Here is a 20,779-nt window from a genome sequence, read left to right on the forward strand (position 1 = left end):
GGGAGGGAGGGGGAAGAGAAAAAAGCGAGGGAGAGAGAGAGAGAAGGAGGGAGGGAGAGGAAAAGGGGAGGGGAAATATTTTTCCTCTCCGTGCCCCCCTCCCTTTCCAGGACGCACCACCTGCTTTGCACCAATCGCTTGGAAAGAGAGAAGGGGTTTTTTTCCCCCTAAATTTTTTTTGGGTTTGTGTGTGTTGGGGGGGAAGCGATGCCGAGGACCAGGGCCGGCTGCTCGGCCGCCTAGCCTGGCCTTGCCCGGCCAGGTGTCAAGGTGGTCCCGGCTCGGCTCCTCGCCCGGACGCGGCGCTCTTTCTCCTCCCCCCTCCCCCCCGGACGGCGCAGCGATGCTCGACTTCCTCTTGCCGCCCGCTTTGGATCCCGCGCATCTTCAGGGGCGGCCGCTTGAACCCGCCAGGCTGCTGCTCCCATCATCCGCGGCCGAGAGATCGGGCCCATAAGCCAGGGAGGAAGGAAGTCCACAAGCCACAGCCGGATTGCTGGTTTTTTTTTTGGGGGGGGGGGGGGGAGGACGAGGAGCAGCAGCAGCAGCAGCCCGCCTGCGTGTGTTTTTGGGTGATGCTTCGCAGGAGGAAGGGGGGCCACCAGGAGGTCTCTCTCTCTCTCGCCTCCCCCCCGCTCCTCGCAGCTCGGCTTGAAGAAGAAGAAGCGGAGGAGGAGGAGGAGGAGGAGGAAGGAGCGCTTCTATGCGGCCGGCGCTGACCTCTGGGCGGAGGAGAGCTGGGCCCCCGCAGCCGCCCGCCTCCCCGCGAGGTCCATGAACACGAACACCATGATCTTTCTGATCCTGGGGGCTTCGGTTGTGATGGTAAGGGGGCTCCGCTTGCCGACCGGCCTTCCTGTTACTCCTGCCTTCCTCCCCTCCTCTTCCTTCCTTCTTTCCTCCCCTCCTCTTCCTTCCTTCCCATTATTCTTTCCTCTCCCCCTCCCTCTTCTTCCCTTTATTCTTTCCTCCCTCCCTCTTTCTCTTTCCTTCCCATTCTTTTCTCTGTCCCCTTCTCTTCCTTCCTTCCCATTCTTTTCTCTGTCCCCTTCTCTTCCTTCCCATTATTCTTTCCTTCCTTCCCATTCTTTCCTCCGTTCCCTTCTTCCTCCTTCTCTCCTTCCTTCCCTCCTTCTCATTCTTTCCTCCCTTCCCTTCTTTCTCCCTCCCTCCTTCCTCATTTAATCTCCTTCCTCTCTTCATTTTATCTCCCTTCCTTCCTTCCTTCCTCTCATCTCCCTCCTTCCTTCCTTCCCCCACTCATTTTATCTCCCTTCCTGTCTCTCATTTCACCTTCCTTCCTTCCTCATTTTATCTCCTTCCTCTCTTATTTCATCTCCTTCCTTTTTTTTTATCTCCTTCCTTCCTCTTATTTCATCTCCTTCCTTCCTTTTTATCTCCTTTTCTCTCCTTTCACCTTCCTTCCTTCCTCACTCATTTTATCTCCTTCCTCTCTTATTTCATCTCCTTCCTTTTTTTAATCTCCTTCCTTCCTCTTATTTCATCTCCTTCCTTCCTTTTCATCTCCTTTTCTCTCCTTTCACCTTCCTTCCTTCCTCACTCATTTTATCTCCTTCCGCTCTTATTTCATCTCCTTCCTTCTTAACCCCTTCAATTTCATTCCCCTGGGGTGTGTATGTGTTATCTTTTCCTCTCTGTTCTTGCTTCTCTCCCCCCCCTCCAATCTCCTTCCCAAGAGTCCTGGGCCTTTTGGGGCCAAGAACGGGCCCCTCTCTTCTCCTCCCTATACGCATGACGGGATCCCCGTAACCTCTACAGGTACCGAATCGAAAGAGACACACGGATGCTTGGATTAGCTGCGGAGGGAGGGAGGGAGGGAAGGAGGAAGAGGAGGAGGAGGAGGGAAGGCATCACTTTTGGGGCAGTTTCTCCTTCCTTCGTTCCTCCCCCCCCAAAAGGCAGCTTGGTGTATTGGTCCTGATTGTTCTTTCTTTCTCCCCCCTTTAATCCCCCCCCCCCCAAAGACCTGATCAAATGTTTTGGGCCTCTTTCAGGCAATAGCATGTTTAATGGACATGAATGCTCTTCTTGACCGATTTCATAATTATATCTTACCACATTTGAGAGGAGAAGACCGAGTCTGTCATTGCAACTGTGGGAGGTAAGCCCTGCGTTGGTGTCTTGGATTTTGGGGGGGGGGGGTTGGGGAGGGGGGCAAGGGGGAGGACAGGCCACTTTTAGCCCTCTTTTCTGATATGAAGTACAAACTGGCAGTTCGGGGGAAGATTGAATGTGAAGGTTTTGTTACTGCTGTTGTTTATTTTGCTGGTGCTTTTGATGGGCTTTCAATTGTAGAATGGGCCTCCGAGGAAGGTCAGTTATAAAATAACGGGAGGGAGGGAAGGAAAGAAGGAAGGAGGAAAGAAGGAGGGAGGAAAGAATAATGGGAAGGAAATAAGAGAAGGGGAGGGAGGGAAGAATAAGAGGAAGGAAGGAGAAAGAAGAAGAGAGAGGAAAGAATAGAAAGGAAGGAAAGAAGGGGGAGGAAGGAAAGAATAAGGGGAAGGAAGGAGGGGAGGAAAGAAAGAATAGGAAGGAAGGAGAAATAAGGAGGGAGGGAGGAAAATAATAGGAATGAATGAAGGAAGGAAGGAGAAAGAGGAAAGAATGGGAGGGAGGAAAAAATTATAGGAAGGAAGGAAGGAGAAAGAAGAGGGAGGAAAGAATAATGGGAAGGAAATAAGAGAAGGGGAGGAAGGAAAGAATAATGGGAAGGAAGGGGGAAGGAAGGAGAAAGAAGGGCAGGGAGGAAAGAATAGGAAGAAAGGAAGGAAAGAATAATGGGAAGGAAGGAGAAAGAAGTGGGGAGGAAAGAATAGGAAGGGAGGAAGGAAAGAATAATGGGAAGGAAGGAAGGAAAGGAGAAAGAAGGGGAGGGAGGAAAGAATAGGAAGGAAAGAATAATGGGAAGGAGGGAGGGAGGAATGAAGGACGGACAGATGGGATTTTGGACCGATTACGAGGATGTGTTTGGTGGAAAACGTCAGGCAAGTGATGTCCAAGGTTTGCATAGCACAGCAGCAGCTTGGACGGTTTTCAAAAGAGCTCCTAGCAAAACCAAGGTGTCTTAAGGCTGCCGACGCTGGAGAGCCCACCTCTGTAAGAGCAGTTCACCTTGTAGGCAGGGAATCCAGAGGGGAAATGGCCAGGAAGGGCTGTTCTCTCTCTGTTGTCCTCACTTGAAATCTTTCTCCCCGAGAAGTAGAAAAGTGAGGCTGGGGAGGAAGAATCCAGGAGAAAGAACCCCAGCCGAACACTTCCTCCCTCTCTGCCGCAGGTTTCTAGTCCACATGGAAACCCCAACAGAGACGACCCTGGTTCAGTAAACCAGGTTTGTTCCTTAAGGTAGGCTGGCCAAAGGCAATCGGAGAGGGGCGGCATACAAATCCAATTAAATAAATAAATAAATAAATAAATTTGACCGGATTGTGGGACACAGAACTGTTTTTGCTCCACTAGCATTCGGTTGCTCGGCAAATTGTTACGTTTTGGCCATGTCAACTTGGGGACCTCAAGCTTCTCGGGGAGATAATAAAAACACCCACCAGGAAGATAATTACATTGGGTATACAGTGAAAAAATATAGAGTAGGGAAGACGATTATATTATGTTTTTATTAAAAATTGAATAATGTCCTAATAAATTGATTGGGTTGATATGCAATGATAGAAATTAAGTAGATTTAATTGATATAATTTGGTTTCCCCCCTTCTCTGTCTTTATCATATCTAGATCTGATTTGAGTACAGTGATACCTCTACCTAAGAATGCCTCTACTTACGAACTTTTCTAGATAAGAACCGGGTGTTCAAGATTTTTTTGCCTCTTCTCAAGAACCATTTTCCACTTACAAACCCGAGCTCCCGAAACTGTAACTGGAAAAGGCAGTGAGAAGCCTCCGTGGGGCCTCTCTAGGAATCTCCCGGGAGGAAACAGGGTCGGAAAAGGTGGGGAGAAGCCTCCGTGGGGCCTCTCTAGGAATCTCCCAGGAGGAAACAGGGCCTCCACCCTCCCTGTGGTTTCCCCAGTCACAGGCATTATTTGCTTTTACATTGATTCCCATGGGGAAAATTTCTTCTTCTTACAAACTTTTCTACTTAACAACCTGGTCACAGAACAAATTAAGTTCATAAGTAGTGGTATCATTGTATATATCTACCAGTCCATCTTATGATTTTGGCATTCTAATTCTTCTTTAGTTTTCAAGTGACCATTTGGGTGCAGAATATCTTTATAGTTCAAGGTTTTTGTGGGGTCAATTAGATTTGGGTAAATGATGGCCTCCATAGTGGATAGCCACCTAGGAATTTTGATATAATATTTCTTTTTAATTTCATGCCAGATTCTTAATAGGGATTTTCTAATCAAATGTTTGTTGAATGCATTTTGTTTTTTGGATTCATCCTTCCACAAATGGGCATACCAGCCCATCTGCAGATCATGTCCCTCTAAGGTCAGAACTATTTTATTTGAGAGATTAATCCAATCTTTAATCCAGGTTGGAGAGGCAGCGTTGTAATAATATGGTTTCTTTTCTTTCCTTGGGAATGACATGGTTATGATAGTATCTGGTAAGATTTGGATGATAAAGTATGGATAATTAACATTTAAGAGTATTTTTTTTCTTTTTGAAGGGTAATTAGAATAGGATAAGTGTAAAGAAATTTTTAAGAAGTAAATAAGGATGCGTGACAATTGAAAATAATCACTTTGGCCCAAAGGTAATAAAATTTAATAGATAAGTGAAAACAAATAGATGAGATGTAATAGCAAATAGTATTGTTAAGTCTGTATAAGGATATTGAAAAAGTTTATATGAAAGTTTTCCAGATGATAAAAGTAAAGCTGGCAGCATTTTGTTGGAGGATAAATAAAGAATGTAAATGTGAATTCATTGCATTGTATTGAAGATTGAAGGTTTATGATGATATTGCACTGTCTAAAAGTAGAGAAAAATTTTAAAAAAACTTTTATTCACGCCAAAAAAAAATAAATAAGGGAAAGACTTCATGAACTCCATCTGTATAGTCTGGAGGACAAAAGGGAAAGGGAGGGGATATGATCAAAATATTTAAATATGTTCAAGGGTTAAGTAAGGTCCAGGAGGGAAGTGTTTTTAATAGGAAAGTGAACACAAGGACCAGGGAGAAAATATTATTTGATTGAAAGTATAGTAGATGCTTGGAACAAACTTCCAGCAGACGTGGTTCGTAAATCCAGTCACTGAATTGAAACATGCCTGGGATAAACATAGATCCATCCTAAGATAAAATACGGGAAATAGTATAAGGGCAGACTAGGTGGACCAGGAGGTCTTTTTCTACCGTCAATCTTCTATATTTCTATAAAAACAGCCCCCAATTTAATCCCACAAGTTCAGAAACCAGCCCCCAAGCTTGCAGGCTAAGGGACTTTCTAAACCCAGACCAGGATGCGTTGGGTTCCCCATTAGCAAACAAAATTCGCACGTCAGGCTGCTACCTGCTGCCAAGGTAGACTGCCCTTGCAGGTGGAGGCTCTCCAACATTGACAGCCTTTTCTTGCCAGTCACTAAGGTCTGCAAAACCAGGTGCACTACAAGCTGCTTTCTCATGAAAACCTTATTTATTAAGTGTGTATATTGCTATGGTTAGGTTGGGGGGGGGGGGGGAAAGAGCTATATCTTCCCATTTTTTAACCTTCTCATAATCATAAGAACCTAAAAGAGCCATGCTGAATTGGGCCAAAGCCCATCAAGTCCAGCATTCGATGTCACACAGTGGCCCGCCAATTGTCCTTGGGGATCTTGAGCAGAAAGAGAAGGCAAAACCCTCCCTTTCCCTCGATCACCAACAAATGGGACCCAAGGGAATCCTGCCTGCCTCAACCAACATAGAGGCTGCACTTGGACATCCGGTTCAATAATCACTGATACACTTGGCATCCATGAATCTGTCTAATCCTGCCTTGAAGCTATCCAGGCTGACAGTTGTCACGACCTCTTCTGGAAGTGAATCCCATCAATCAAGGACCCTCTGGGTGAAGAAATATTTCCCTTGATTTGTCCTCACTTTCTTACTTATGAGCTTTAGGGAGGGCCCCCTCATTTATTTATTTATTTATTTATTATTTATTTATTGGATTTGTATGCCGCCCCTCTCCAGAGACTCGGGGCGGCTAACAGCGACAATAAAACAGTGTACAATAGTAATTTGGTATTGATGATTAAAAATCAATTAATATAAAAACCAAACATACATACATACATACATACCATGCATAGAATTGTAAAGGCCTAGGGGGAAAGAGGATCTCAATTCCCCCATGCCTGGTGGCAGAGGTGGGTTTTAAGTTTTTTACGAAAGGCAAGGAGGGTGAGGGCCGTTCTAATCTCTGGGGGGAGTTGGTTCCAGAGGGCTGGGGCCGCCACAGAGAAGGCTCTTCCCCTGGGTCCCGCCAGGCGACATTGCTTAGTTGACGGGACCCGGAGAAGATCCACTCTGTGGGACCTAACTGGTCGCTGGGATTCATGCAGTAGAAGGCGGTCCCTGAGGTAATCTGGTCCGGTGCCATGAAGGGCTTTATAGGTCATAACCAACACTTTGAATTGTGACCGGAAACTGATCGGCAACCAATGCAGACTGCGGAGTGTTGGTGTAACATGGGCATATTTGGGAAAGCCCATGATTGCTCTCGCAGCTGCATTCTGCACGATCTGAAGTTTCCGAACATTTTTCAAAGGTAGCCCCATGTAGAGAGCGTTACAGTAGTCAAGCCTCGAGGTGATGAGGGCATGAGTGACTGTGAGCAGTGACTCCCGGTCCAAGTAGGGTCGCAACTGGTGCACAAGGCGAACCTGGGCAAACGTCCCCCTCGCCACAGCTGAAAGATGTTTCTCTAATGTCAGCTGTGGATCGAGGAGGACGCCCAAGTTGCAAACCTTCTCTGAGGGGGCCAGTGATTCTCCCCCCAGGGTAATGGATGGACAGATGGAGTTGTCCTTGGGAGGTAAGATCCACAGCCACTCCGTCTTGTCTGGGTTGAGTTTGAGCTTGTTGACACTCATCCAGGCCCTAACATCCTCCAGGCACCGGCCCATCACTTCCACTGCTTCGTTGGCTGGACACTCATCCTAGTATTGTGTGATAGAGAAAAGAATTTTTCTCTATCCACCTTTTCTATCCCATGCATAATTTTGTACACTTTGATCAAGTCACTCCTTAAACGCCGTCTTTCAAGGCTGAAGAGACCAAGGCGTTGCAACCTGGTTTCATAAGGGAGGGGCTCCATTCCCTTGATCATTCTTGTTGCCCTTTTCTGCACCTTTTCCAGTTCCATTCTATCCTTCTTGAGGTGCGGTGACCAGAACTGTACACAGTACTCACCATCGATTTGTACAGAGGAGAGTTAGGAGTTTGTGATAGAAAGAGTGTTAGGAGCAGCTAGGATTGTACATGAACAAAGTTGGAAATTGAATAGGATACCAACGGAAAGGGAAGTTTTGAGAAAAAAATGATGGATTGTGCAGAGATGAGTAGATTGACTTTGAAACTTAAAGATAAACAAGACTTTGGATTATTATAAAATTTGGGGGAGGTTTTATGGATAGATAGAAAACTAAGAGATGCGTATGTATTATTAATTGGTTAATTTTGGGAAAAACTGGAACATGATGATTTGATTTAAATTTTGGAAGCCAGATGGCGAAGGCGAGAAATGGTGATAGCACTACATAATGATATAACAAAAAAATTACTCATTGTTTAGACTTTAAACATACAGAACTTCATTTTATGAAGTAGATGATGTATTATGAATATGTTTTTTTATTAAATAGATTTTTTATTAGTTATATGATAAAATATTAAAATTTAGATAAAAGAGATTTTATTATTTGTTTGCATTGATGAAATGTAACTTTCTATAGTAAGATGGAGAGGAAGGATTTTTATTTAGATTTTAAAGAATTGTCAAGTGTTGTATAAAATTAATAGAAATTTTTAGATGAGGAGAGAAAAGAGCCTCCATTGAGTGAGTAGTAAGAAAAGTTTATATATCATTGTTTTTAAGCATTGTTGTGTTTATAACTATATATTATTTTATTTTATGGTGGAGAAAATAAAAAAAATTATACCTGCAAGAAGAAAATTGAGGGGAGCTGGAAATGCAAAATCCCCAAACTGTAAGAGTGGTTAGAATCAAGAGAGGACCGATTTTTCTTGGTCGATAACCTTAAAAATAAGGTTTAAGAAGGATGAACAGCTTTAAGAAGGATGAACGACAGAATTCCCCAAGGCTGGCTGGGGAATTCTGGGAATTGAAGTCCATTAATCTTAAAAGCTGGGAAACTGACCTAGTGGGACAATTTAAATATTTGGATGCATCGATGGCCAATAGTTCCAAAAAACTATTTCTTCATTAGTCCCGTTTCCCATAATCAGGGCTAAAACTGGTAAAAACTGGAAAAGAAAGTGCTTTTGGACAACCTGCGTGATTGAAATATGGCGTGATTCATAGCTCCTGGAAAAGTAAGCTTTTGATAAACCATGACAGACTGTGCTAATTTAGATTAACAAGAACACCAAGCAGAACCTTTTTAGTACTGATAAACTCCTCCGCTCTAAGAGAGATTTATAGCTTTGTCTCTCCAGCTTTTTAGCTTGGAATGTGAATTTGCATCGTAAAATATTCAAATTAAGGAAAACCTCCATCGTGGATGACTCCAATGGTGGTGTCCAAATCTCATTTTACTGTACAGTAGTTCCATAATTGTTTCCAGTTATTATTATTTATTATTTATTCGACTTCTATGGTGCCCAATCCCGAAGGACTCAGGCGGCTTACAACAGTATAAGAAATTACAAAGACAGTAAAAAGAAGTCAAATATAACAACTAAATTATAAAGTCTTAATTAAAAAAAACATAACCCCATTAACATGCATACATAACATTCATACAAATGGCCATGAAAGGTGTTAAATTAATGGACCCCAGGCAAAACCAGTTGTTAGTGGCTTTACGAAAAGCCGACATAGTGAGAGCAGTACGGACATCGGGGGGGGGGAGTTGGTTCCATAGAGCTGGAGCAACAACAAAGAAGGCCCTCCCTTGTGGCCCGCCAACCTGCATTGTTTGGTCGACAGGACCCGGAGGAGGCCAACTCTGTGTGTTCTTATAGGTCTCTGGGAGGTATGCGGAAGGAGATGGTCCTGTAATTCAACTAGGAAAAACAGCTATTATCCAGAAAGGTATTAGCCAAGGACAGCAAACCAAATACAGTGGTACCTCTGCCTAAGAACACCTCTACTTACAAACTTTTCTAGATAAGAACCGGGTGTTCAAGATTTTTTTGCCTCTTCTCAAGAACTATTTTCCACTTACAAACCCGAGTCTCCGAAACTGTAACCGGAAAAGGCAGGGAGAAGCCTCCGTGGGGCCTCTCTAGGAATCTCCTGGGAGGAAACAGAGCCAGAAAAGGCGGGGAGAAGCCTCCGTGGGGCCTCTCTAGGAATCTCCTGGGAGGAAACAGGGCCTCCACCCTCCCTGTGGTTTCCCCAATCTCACACATTATTTGCTTTTACATTGATTCCTATGGGAAAAATTGCTTCTTCTTACAAACTTTTCTACTTAAGAACCTGATCACGGAACGAATTAAGTTCGTAAGTAGAGGTACCACTGTATTTATCTTGATTTGTACAACTGCAATGTTCTCTTCTTCCCTCGTAGCCATCTGTCTCTTCTTAACTCTACCACTTAGGCATCATATTCATTATGTCATCCCATATGATGGAGACCAGTCGGTGGTGGATTCTTCCGAGAACTACTTTGTGACCGACAACGTCACCAAGCAAGAAATTGATCTGATGCTGGGACTCTTGTTGGGATTCTGTATAAGCTGGTTTCTTGTGTGGATGGATGGATTGCTCCATTACGCCGTACGGGCGTGGAGGATGAGCCGGCGGTATGGTAAGTGGAAATCAAGTTGACATGCCAAGGTTTTTCGAATGATTGCTGGGTTTTGGTGAGAAAAATTGCAAACACAGAGAATGTTTGAACCTGAGGAGGTCAACAACCACAGGCCCTGAAGTTCAATCTACTTGGGAAAAAAAAATCCCAGGAAAGCTTTTAATCCTATGGACCTACAGCATTTTTCGGAGCATAAAATGCACCCGAGTATACGACACATCTTAGTTTTGGGGGAGGGAAATAGGGAATAGAATCTGCTTACCAGATATTTATCTGGCTAGGGTCCTTAGCCTGGTCAGCTTCAGCATATTACTTTATCCCCTGGTTAGGGCTTTGAACAAACTTTATTTGGAGAGAGTAACAGTGAAAGAGCCTGCAAGCCAGTAAGAGCTGGGAACATCGTTAGCACCTGGAAATAAACATTTGGAGCAAGTAGAGCAATGGAAAAAACCTGCAAAGACTTAGGGCTTGGAAAGCATTCTTTGCAGAGAATTACAATGAAAGAGCCTGTACGGTAAGAGCTGGGAAGATCACTAGCAGCTAGTGCAATCTGCTTCTACAAAGATGAATAGAATTAATTTGTGGAATTTACTGGGTTCTTTCCTCTAGAAATACTTTCTTGCTTTGGAAGGTATATAATGTTCTTAGGGGGAAAAAAGGGTCATAATGTGAGAGGCAAAAGAGCCAGATTTATTTTATTATCTTAAAAATAAAGAAGATGTTTCCTTAAAGCGTCTGGTTGGGTTACAAAGATAAAATAAAAGTAACGGTTTTTCCCCGCGTAACTGATACAAATAGAAACTAAAACACAACCAATAAAAGATTGCCTGAAAAAAATATTTACCTTTTACAGGAAGCCCTGCTAAAAATTGGACATTAATGTAGCCAACCAATGATCTTTTAAAATTCCTTGATATTTGTTTTATTCTGTCTCGAGGCCTTTCTGGAGCTGGTAGGTGAAAAAAATGTCCAAACGGGCAAACTGGAAGTTCAGGAAAACATACTTCCGGTTTGCCCGTTGTGCTGTTTTTTGCACTCCGGGGCTTCAGGAAGCTTCTCTGAACGCTCTGGAGTGCAAAAAACAGCACAACAGCAAACTGGAAGTGCGTTTTTCCAAACTTCTGGTTTATCCATTGGTGGATTTTTTTTTTTGTCTCCAAGTTTCAGCGTCCGGAGGGCGAAACGGCCTTTCCCAAAGCCGAAAATTAGCTGGCCAGCGCGTGCATGCTCGCTGGAGCTGAAACATGGCAAAGTCTCATGTACCCTCCAATATGGCTCCGCGCGCCACCTGTGGCACGCATGCCATAGCTTTGCCATCACAGTCCAAGGGGTTTGCCCACCCCCGTTCGGTTGCAGTGATCCCTCATTTATCGCGGGTGTTACGTTCCAGGCCCACCCGCGATAAATGAAAAACCATGAAGTAGGGATGCTATATTTACAATGTAAATAAAGCATGAAAAAATTAAAAAGAATGGCAGCCCCCGGACGCCGCTCGCCCGTCCACTGCCCGCCCGTTGCCTAGTGCTCCTTTTTATCTTAAACCAGGAGAGAAGGGGAGGAGATGGGGTGGTGGTGGTGAGAGAGAGGCTTCAAGCACAGCAGGGGCCTGCTGACGTCAAGCCCGGCGCCGGCGATGCATTTGAAAAGCCGCGACTTGGCTTCCCTGCTCACCCCTGAGAGATGAGGGGCGGGGCTACAAGCTCCTTACGGGGCCCACAGAGGGGCTGATCAGTGCAGGGTTGGAGCTCCCGTGTGCCGCCCGCCCTCCAGCCAGGTTCCCTCCAGCCAGCGGCACTCCCCCGCCCCGCCCTCTCGGAGCTGGAGCAAGTGGTGGCGGTGGCTATCAGGTTACTACATTAAAAAAAAACCCGCGATACACTAAAGTCGCAAAAGGTGAACCGCGAGGTGGCGAGGGATTACTGTAAATGAGGAATCTGTTTCCATCATGCTGAGTCACTCTCTCTCTCCTCTTTCCCAGACAATTCGTGGTCTTGGTTTCCCAAATTTTGTAACTTCAAGGAGTTCCGGAAACGCCACCACAGCCAGTACGACGAAGGGGCGGGAAACATGGTGCACATCAAACAGAAATTGTATCATAACGGGCATCCCAGCCCGAGACACCTTTAAGGAAACCTGGGACCGATCGGTGGTCTATGGAACATGCCTTTTGCCGTCTACCGAAGGGGAGACGTCCAACTGCTTACTACTCTCCGGTGGGCACCACTTAAAGACTCCCCCTTAGTTCCACCAACGGCATTGTTTGCAGAATCCTCTGCGCACAGAGAATGCACAATTCCTCCCCCCCATCCTGGATCCAAGGCTCACGAGAACATTGCACTGTGGTTACCATTTGACTGGTGTGACCTGTACATACGGCGAAAAAAGGACAACCCAGCACAGAGCGAGCGTGCGCAAAAATTTGCATTACACTTCCCGAGCCCTCGCTTCCTTTTGGTGATATGATAGCAGCGGCAGTCTATTTTTCTCCCCGTTGGGTTTTTTCTTTGTTGATTTTGGAAGTTTCTGTTTGTCGTCGTCTTTGTAGATGAATTTGGCCAGATGTTGCCCTGTTTAGCCTTCGAGTACTTCCGAGTCTCTGTTTCCAACTGTATCTGATCCCTCTCTCTCCACTTGATCCCCCTATGGAGGTTCTTTGTCGTGCTACGATTATCTCATTCCTAAATCTAGATTTGGCTTTGGATTTTAGGCGACCTGGTAGGTACAATGAGTAACTCTTTAAGGTCTTCTTCGGTTGAGAATCGCTTGGTTTTTCTCCAGCCTCCACTTCTGTTTTGCTTTCCTTTCGAATGCTTAAGCCAGGGAGATCTTTCCTCCAAAAGAAACAGGTAGCTCTATTCTGACATGCAAAATTCACCATCGCCAGTAGTCACCCGTAGGCTGGAGCGAGCTGTCTTCCAAGAAATACCAACCAGAAAGGTCTACCTTGAGAAGTTTGGTTTGATCAGGCCACGTTGGTAAAAAATATACGTTATTTAAGGTTCCCTTTGGTCTGTTGGCTGATACTGTAAATGTTTCATCCAGGTGTCTTTTGGCTCAAGTTGACTCTTAGTTAAGACAAGAATTGTTTAGTTTGGTGCTGTGCAGACGACGCTTGGTAGAATCCTTTCAGTCGTAGAGAGGTCGTTCTTTTTAAAGAAAATCGGAGGCCAAAGTTGGTTTTTAGCAGGCAAAAGCATACTTCTTTCAAATTACGATCCCTTCCTTGCGTACCATGTTCATAGGTGTCTTCTTCTGTGCAATGGGCATCATTAAGATATTTGAGATAAGCCTCAAATTCCGCATCCCATCAGCCTTGGTAAGCATTTGCCTGCGATGAGGCAAGGACGGAGGTTATGATCCAGAAGAGATCTGGAGATCTCTCAATTGCTCTGTCTTACACCCGGCATATTGAATAATGGCAATTTCAATCTTGGCTCCTCCACCCTGTTGCATTTACAAGACCATCTACCTCAGAAACACTGCACAGTGGCTTCAGCGAAGGGAGTTACGCAGAGAAGGAGGGCCAGGGATCCCGAAAGGGCATTTGAAGTGGGAACAGATCCAGGAGATCCACCAAGTGGACCCAAGTGCTGCACGACAGCAGGAGGTACATTCATTGGGAGGGCCTTAGGAAGTTGGGTAGGTAGAACTGCTAGGGTTTGCCGGCCATGCAAAGTTCAGCACAAATGCAACTCTCAATTGTGGTTTATTACATAAATCACGGCTAGGTCGAAGCTGAAGAGCTTAACACGATCCAGGACACTAGTCTTCTTCACACCGTCATCCCCAAGATGTATCATCTCTGTCTCACTGTGCATAAATTGCTCCCACCGGCCGAAATCAATGATGGTTAAAATGCACATTCTTGCGATCGAGCGGCAGAACACACTGGCTTTTTCAAGAGGCAGGTTTCTGTTTAAGACAGTGATGGCGAACCTATGGCACGGATGCTACAGGTGGCATGTGGAGCCATATCTGCTGGCACGCGAGCCATTGCCCTAGCTCAGCAAAAATGTGCAGGTATGTGCAGGCCAGCTGATTTTTGGCTCACATGGAAGTTCTGGGAGGGCGTTTTTGGCTTCCAGAGAGCCTCCAGGAGGATGGGGGAAGGTGTTGTTATCCTCCCCCGGCTCCAGGGAATCCTTTGGGGCCTAGGGAGGGCGAAATACAAACCTACTGAGCTCACCATAAGTTGGGAAACAGGCCATTTCCGACCTCCAGAGAGCCTCCGGGAGGTGGGGGAAGCCATTTTCGCCCTCCCCAGGCATTGAATAATGGATGTGGGCACTCACGCATGCCCGATAGCGTGTGCACACACTTTTTCAACACCCAAGGAAAAAAAGGGTCACCACCACTGATTTAAAGGGTTCCTCCGTCTAGGAAAGGAGGCCACCTGGAAAGCAGGTCTTAGAATAAAGAGGCAGGTAAACCTCGGCCTGTTTTTGCAGCTCTTTTAGAAGCAGCAACCCCACCTTTTTTTAAGTCAATGCCTAGAGAAACCTTGCTTTTTAAAAACTTTCCTTCTTTACAAAGCCAGTGGTTCCCAAAACATTTGTCTACAAGTCTACCCCGACCATCTGAAACATCCAATTGTTAGGTGGCTTATAACTCTTTGTCCCCATTACTACTAGTAGTACAGTGGATTTGCATGCATGAATTAGGGCGTACAGAAAACCTGTGCTAAAATGTAGTTGTACCGGATACAATGTCATCGTGCTAAACGGGGGGATTTTGGGCGGGGTGGGAGAGGGGATGACCGGTTCGGAAAGAGAGCCCAGCATGGTGGGGCTCAAGGAGATTGAGCTTTGTTCTAGCAACCAGGGCTGGGGGAGACAAGGGGCATAAGTAGCGGACTGTAAGTCGAGGGGGAAGAAAGTTTTAATTTAGGACAGGGATGGCGAACCGATGCCACGGATGCCACAGGTGGCATGCGGAGCCATATCTGCTAGCATGAGGGCCGTTGCCCTAGCTCAGCTCCAACGCGCATGTGTGTGCCAGCCAGCTGTTTTTTGCCTCCCACAGAGGCTCTGGGAGGGCATTTTTGACTTCCAGAGATCCTCCAGAGGGATGGGGGAGGCCTTTGGAGCTTGGGGAGGGTAAAATACGAGCCTACTGGGCCCACCAGAAGTTGGAAACAGGCCATTCCTGATCTGTTGCCAAAAAGGGCAACAAGAATGATAAGGGAAATGGAGCACCTCCCTTATGATATCAGGTTGACACGCCTTGGTCTCTTCAGCCTTGAAAGACGGCGTTTAAGGGGTGACTTGATCAAAGTGTATAAAATCATGCATGGGATAGAAAAGGTGGATAGAGAAAAATTATTTTCTCTATCACCCAATACTAGGACAAGGGTCCCTCCCTAAAGCTCATAGGTAAGAAAGTGAGGACAAATCAAGGGAAATATTTCTTCACCCAGGTCCTTGGTTTATGGAATTCCCTTCCATAAGATGTTGTGACAGCTGTCAGCCTTGATAGCTTCACAGCAGGATTAGACAGATTCATGGATGCCAAGTGTATCGGTGGTCATTGAAACGGATGTCCATGTGCCTCCTCTATGTTGGTTAAGACAGGCAGGATTCCCTTGGGTACCATTTGTTGGGGGTCAAGGGAAAGGGAGGGTTTTGCCTTCTCTTTCTGTTCAAGATCCCCGTGGACAAATGTGACACACAATGCTGGACTCGGTGGGCTTTGGCCTGATTCAGCATGGCTCTTCTTAGGTTCTTATGTTCCAACTTCCCCTAACCCACCCACCCCAGACTCCCTGTGGAGGTCATTTCCAGTCTCCAGAGGGACTCTGGGGTGGTGGTGGTAGGGGAAGCTGTTTTTGCCCTCCCCAGGCATTGAATGATGAGTGTGGCCACTCGCGCATGCACGTTAGCGCACGCCCATGCGCTTTCAGCACCCGAGGAAAAAAAAAGGTTGTCATCACTGGTTTAGGACTTCACTGCTGTATTGTTCTTAGAGACCAGTATATATGAGGAATTTGGGAGAGAAGAGGCCCAATCTGGAGTCCTACACGACTCGGTTGTCCCCAGATGACACGCTCAGTGGTTAGGCGTCAGGGCAGAAGATCAAAGGTCGCCAAATTTTGGGATTGTGTGTTCTCCCAAGATCTCTCCTAAAGCAATGGATTGCCCTGCTTTGTTAAGTCATGTTGAGTTAACCTGTGTTCTCGTTGGTTGGATTTGCTGTGTGCTACGAACCCAGCCAATCATGGTTTGATCGATCAATCTTTATTCCACTCACCATGGCTTCGGGCCTGGCATGAACCCAGCTTGTGGTCAAAGCCCATTGAACTCAGTGGCCTAAATCTAGACACATTTCCTTAGGGGCAGAGGGGTGATTGATCAACACTAGTGCATGTCAAATTAGTTTTTATTACTTTTTTTTGGTTTCCCATTAGCAGATTTTTGGGTTTTGAAAAAAAATTGTTTTTACTGTTACCCAGAGAATTAAAAAAAAAATTGGGATAGACCCCTTCCCTAGGAAACTACTGAAAATGTCTGTGATTATTCTATTGTTTGATTGCAAATGTCCGTGTGATTAAAAGGAAAAAATAACAACTTCACCAAGAACCCAGAAATGAACAAAAGATGAGAAATTTACTGGTAACCTCGCTAATCTTATGTTTCATTTGCTAATATTTGTCAACAATTGTTTGTGTTTGTGTGTGTGAGAGAGAGAGAGAGAGTGAGAAACAAAGACGCAGAGAGAGAGTCAAGGAGAGAGAAAGAGAGAGAGAGAGAGAAAGAGAGAGTCAAGGAGAGAGAAAGAGAGTGTGTGAGAGAAACAAAGACACAGAGAGAGAGAGTCAAGGAGAGAGAGAGAGAGAGAGAGAGAAAGAGAGAGAGTCAAGGAGAGAGAGAGAGAGAGAGAGAGAGAGAGAGAGAGAGAGAGAAAGAAAGAAAGAGAGAATGCTTAAACACACATTATCGGAAATGCTTGAATATTTCACAATGGTATATTTTGTCATTCAAATATTTTCCATGATGTTCAGGTGGATTCTTACTCCATAATTAAATTCTTTGGGGTGCGGTGGGAGGATAGATTGGCAACAATGCTTGTGTATTGTATCAGAAAAGGAAAAAATCAATTCTAGGTTGCATTAACAGAGGGATAGAATCAAGATCACGTGAAGTGTTAATACCACTTTATAAGGCCTTGGTGAGGCCACACTTGGAATCCTGCATTCAGTTTTGGTCACCACGATGTAAAAAGGATGTTGAGACTCTAGAAAGAGGGCAGAGAAGAGCCACAAAAAGAATGTGGGTCCTGGAGGCTAAAACATATGAAGAACGGTTGCAAGAATTGGGTATGTCTAGTTGAATGAAAAGAAGGACCAGGGGAGACATGGTAGCAGTCTTCCAATATCTCAGGGGTTGCCTCAAAAGAAGAGGGAGTCAACCTATTCTCCAAAGCACTTGAGGGTAAGACAAGAAGCAATGGGTGGAAACTAAACAAGGAGAGAAGCAACTTAGAACTAAGGAGAAATTCCCTGACAGTTAGAACAATTAACCAGTGGAACAGCTTGCCTCCAGAAGTTGTAAATTGCTCCAACACTGGAAGAAAAATACCCTGTCCCAGCCTCACCCATGTCTCTTTCCGGAGGTCGGCTGAGGTGTCCACGTAGATCAGGTGAGTTGCCGTCAAGTACAGGGCAGAAAAAATATGTTGGATAACCATCTGTCTGAAGTGGTGTAGGGCTTCCTGCCTAAGCAGGGGGTTGGACTAGAAGACCTCCAAGGTCCCTTCCAACTCTGTCATTATTACTGGTTCTTAGCTTTTAAAAATAATTCTCCATCTATCCACGCATCCCGTTTGATTTAAGCAAACTACAGAAAGGTAAATAGGGTCTTCTAAGAAGGCTTTCAAACAATGGCTGACACACTGCTTTTAATTTTATAGTCTAAAAGACATGCTACAAAAGGGAAGGAGGAGGGGAGGGAGAAAGGGAACCAAAGCCCTGAAGGTAACCAGCTGGTGTAGAAGCACTTTAAGAAGCTCGGCGGAACAAATGTTTCCAACCAAGAGAAGCTTTTAAGAGGCGATAGCCATATTTTGATTTTATCTGCCTTGCTGCTTGGTACAGATACTATCCGAATCGGCTGGTTAAAATGTGGAGTCAAGATTAAAAGCCGTAGGGCTAATTAAATCAGTGGAGGTCTAAATTGCTGGTTAAGGAACCAATGGAGAAAGAGAGAGCTTTGCAACTACGGGTTTTTATGGAAATAAGCCTCCTTTAATATTGAGAGGACTGGAATAGAAAATCAACATTATGTGAGCTTTCAGACATGATGTCAGCAGAGTAGGATCAAGATACCGTATTTTTTGGAGTATAAGGCGAACCTTAGTTTTGGGGGAGGAAAATAGGGAAAGGCTCTGCTTAACAGGTATTCATCTGGCTAATGTCCTTAATCTGGTCAACTTCAGCACATTATTTTATCCCCTGGTTAGGGCTTTGAAAAAACTTTATTCGGAGTGAATAACAATGAAAGAGCTTGCAAGCCAGTAAGAGCTAGGAACATCATTAGCACCTGGAAAGAAACATTCGGAGCAAGTAGAGCAATGGAAAAAATACAAGACAGGGTTTGGAAGACATTCTTGGCAGAGAGTAACAATGAAAGAGCTTGCAAGCTGGTAAGAACTGGGAACATCGTTAACACCTGGTTACGGCTGTAAAGAAATTTATTCGGAGCAAGTTAGAGCAATGGAAAAAACCGTGCAAAAACTTAGGGTTTGGAAGACATTCTTGGCAGAGAGTAACAATGAAAGAGCTTGTAAGGTAAGAGCTGGGAAGATCATTAGCAGCTAGTTAGGGCTGGGAAAAAAAGCTACATTCAGAGTATAAGACACACCCAAATTATCAGCGTCTTTTAGGGAGGAAAAAGACGTGTCTTATACTCTGAAAAACATGGTAATGTAGCTTTTTCGAATATATCTTCCCACTGGCTTGCAGGCTTTTTCATTGCTACTTGATCCGAAGGTTTTTCCAGCCTTATGTCTTTGCAGGCTTGTTTTCATTGCTACTCCCACCAAAGAATGTTTTTTCTAGCCCTAAGTCTTTGCAGGCTTTTTCATTGCTACTCATTCCAAATAAAGTTTTTTAAAGTCCTAACCAGGGGATAAAATAATGTGGCTGACCAGACTAAGGATGCTAGCCAGATGAATATCCCGTAGGCATATATGATGGCAATATTGCTTACAGTTTGATCAGTATTTTGTTAAGTAATATGAAACCCAGTTTGGTGTATTGGTGAAGGTGTTGGCCTAGATACCAGGAGACAGGGAGTTCTAGTCCCACTTTAGTCATGAAAGCAATGGGATGACTTTGGGCCAATCTCTCTCTCTCAGCGCAATCCACCTCACAAAGTTGGTATGTGGAGAAAAATAGGTGTGAATATGAGGTATATTTGTCCTAAGCTTCTCATTGGTCAAGCAGGCAGCGGTAGGTGTGACTAGGCCCCAGTACAGCCAATTGGTGTTTGGGAAAGGTGCTTGGCACTGTGAGGGCCTTGAGTTCTACAGAAGAGAGGCCCTTTTCAGCCTCTCTGGATCCCCAACTCTTTTTCTTGGAGGATTGAATGGGTCAAGTGAATGAAATGGGAGAAAATGTAACACTTGAACCCCCCAAATTCACTCACAAACCCCAAGGAATTAACTCAAGAAAATTTCACTCAAGAGTTAAATTTTCATGAGTTAATTCCTTGGGGTTTGGCTTCATTGATAGCATTAATGGCATTTTAAGGAGCATGGAGGGCAGGATGCTATTTTTTTACCTCCATTTCCATATACAGTGGTACCAAAGAACACCTCTACTTACGAACGTTTGTAGATAAGAACCGGGTGTTCAAGATTTTTTTGCCTCTTCTCAAGAACTTACAAACCTGAGCCTCTGAAACTGTAACCGGAAAAGGCAGGGAGAAGCCTCCGTGGGGCCTCTCTAAGAATCTCCTGGGAGGAAACAGGGCCGGAAAAGGTGGGCAGAAGTCTCCGTGGGGCCTCTCTAGGAATCTCCTGGGAGGAAACAGGGCCTCCACTCTCCCTGTGGTTTCCCCAATCGCACGCATTATTTGCTTTTACATTGATTCCTACGGGGAAAATGGCTTCTTCTTACAAACTTTTCTATTTAAGAACCTGGTCACGGAATGAATTAAATTCGTAAGTAGAGGTACCATTGTATTTACTTGGTGGAGATTTGTTCTTCTTTGTCCAAATGGGTTAGAAACAAAACTGTCTTTGGCAGCATTTGGTGAGGGTTTAAATTTTTTAAAAAATATATAAACATCTAGTGCTTCTCCAGTAGAGGCCGGCTGCTGCTAGCTGATGCCCTAGTTTTGAGAACTGCAAAAAAAATCAAGATTGCTGAACAAAGCAAGTAATTCCTCCGGTGTGTGATTCATCCGGCCTGCGGGCTGGAGGTAGACGTTCTACTCCCCTTCCTCACCTGAAAAAAACTCTGTTCCAACTGCCAGTTGCCTTATATTAACACTCTCTGATGCTATGAAGTTACACATTCTACATAAATTTTCAAGCTTTCAGTATCAATGTATCAAGCCCTATCGAAACTACTCGTGAATTTTCAAGCTTTAACTGTCAATTTATCAAGCCCAATCAGTTTTGTAGCGAAGCATGTGTGTGTATGTGTGTGTGCACCCACCCACACCCAGGGTAATTTTGATTTCACACCAAGCCAAGGGAGAAGGGTAGATCTTTACTGCAGAAGCCTCTGCTGAACGGAATGGCCTCCTTTGTTCTTCTCAAAGCAGAACCCAACTGGCAGCTCCAAACCAAGGAAACCAATGATGCAAAATG

At 44.9% G+C, this 20,779-nt stretch overlaps 1 protein-coding gene across 1 annotated transcript; it reads left to right on the forward strand.

Moving 5' to 3' along the window:
• Positions 1-774: 774 nt before the first annotated feature.
• On the forward strand, positions 775-12,164 carry TMEM240 (transmembrane protein 240). The gene is made up of 4 exons (XM_070758250.1): positions 775-825; positions 2,016-2,122; positions 9,759-9,967; positions 11,946-12,164. Exons 1-4 carry the CDS (start codon positions 775-777, stop codon positions 12,092-12,094), a joined length of 516 nt encoding a protein of 171 aa, XP_070614351.1. The 3' UTR covers positions 12,095-12,164.
• Positions 12,165-20,779: the final 8,615 nt, after the last annotated feature.

This window comes from Erythrolamprus reginae, chromosome 8 (genome assembly GCF_031021105.1).
Source record: "Erythrolamprus reginae isolate rEryReg1 chromosome 8, rEryReg1.hap1, whole genome shotgun sequence".
Lineage (NCBI taxonomy): Eukaryota > Metazoa > Chordata > Lepidosauria > Squamata > Dipsadidae > Erythrolamprus > Erythrolamprus reginae.

Excerpts from the sequence above, each read along its gene's own strand:
- TMEM240 (XM_070758250.1), top strand. The coding sequence starts at position 775 with ATGAACACGAACACCATGATCTTTCTGATCCTGGGGGCTTCGGTTGTG. Across the intron at positions 826-2,015 it reads TGGGGGCTTCGGTTGTGATG|GCAATAGCATGTTTAATGGA; the intron begins GTAAGGGGGCTC and ends GGCCTCTTTCAG. Across the intron at positions 2,123-9,758 it reads TGTCATTGCAACTGTGGGAG|GCATCATATTCATTATGTCA; the intron begins GTAAGCCCTGCG and ends TCTACCACTTAG.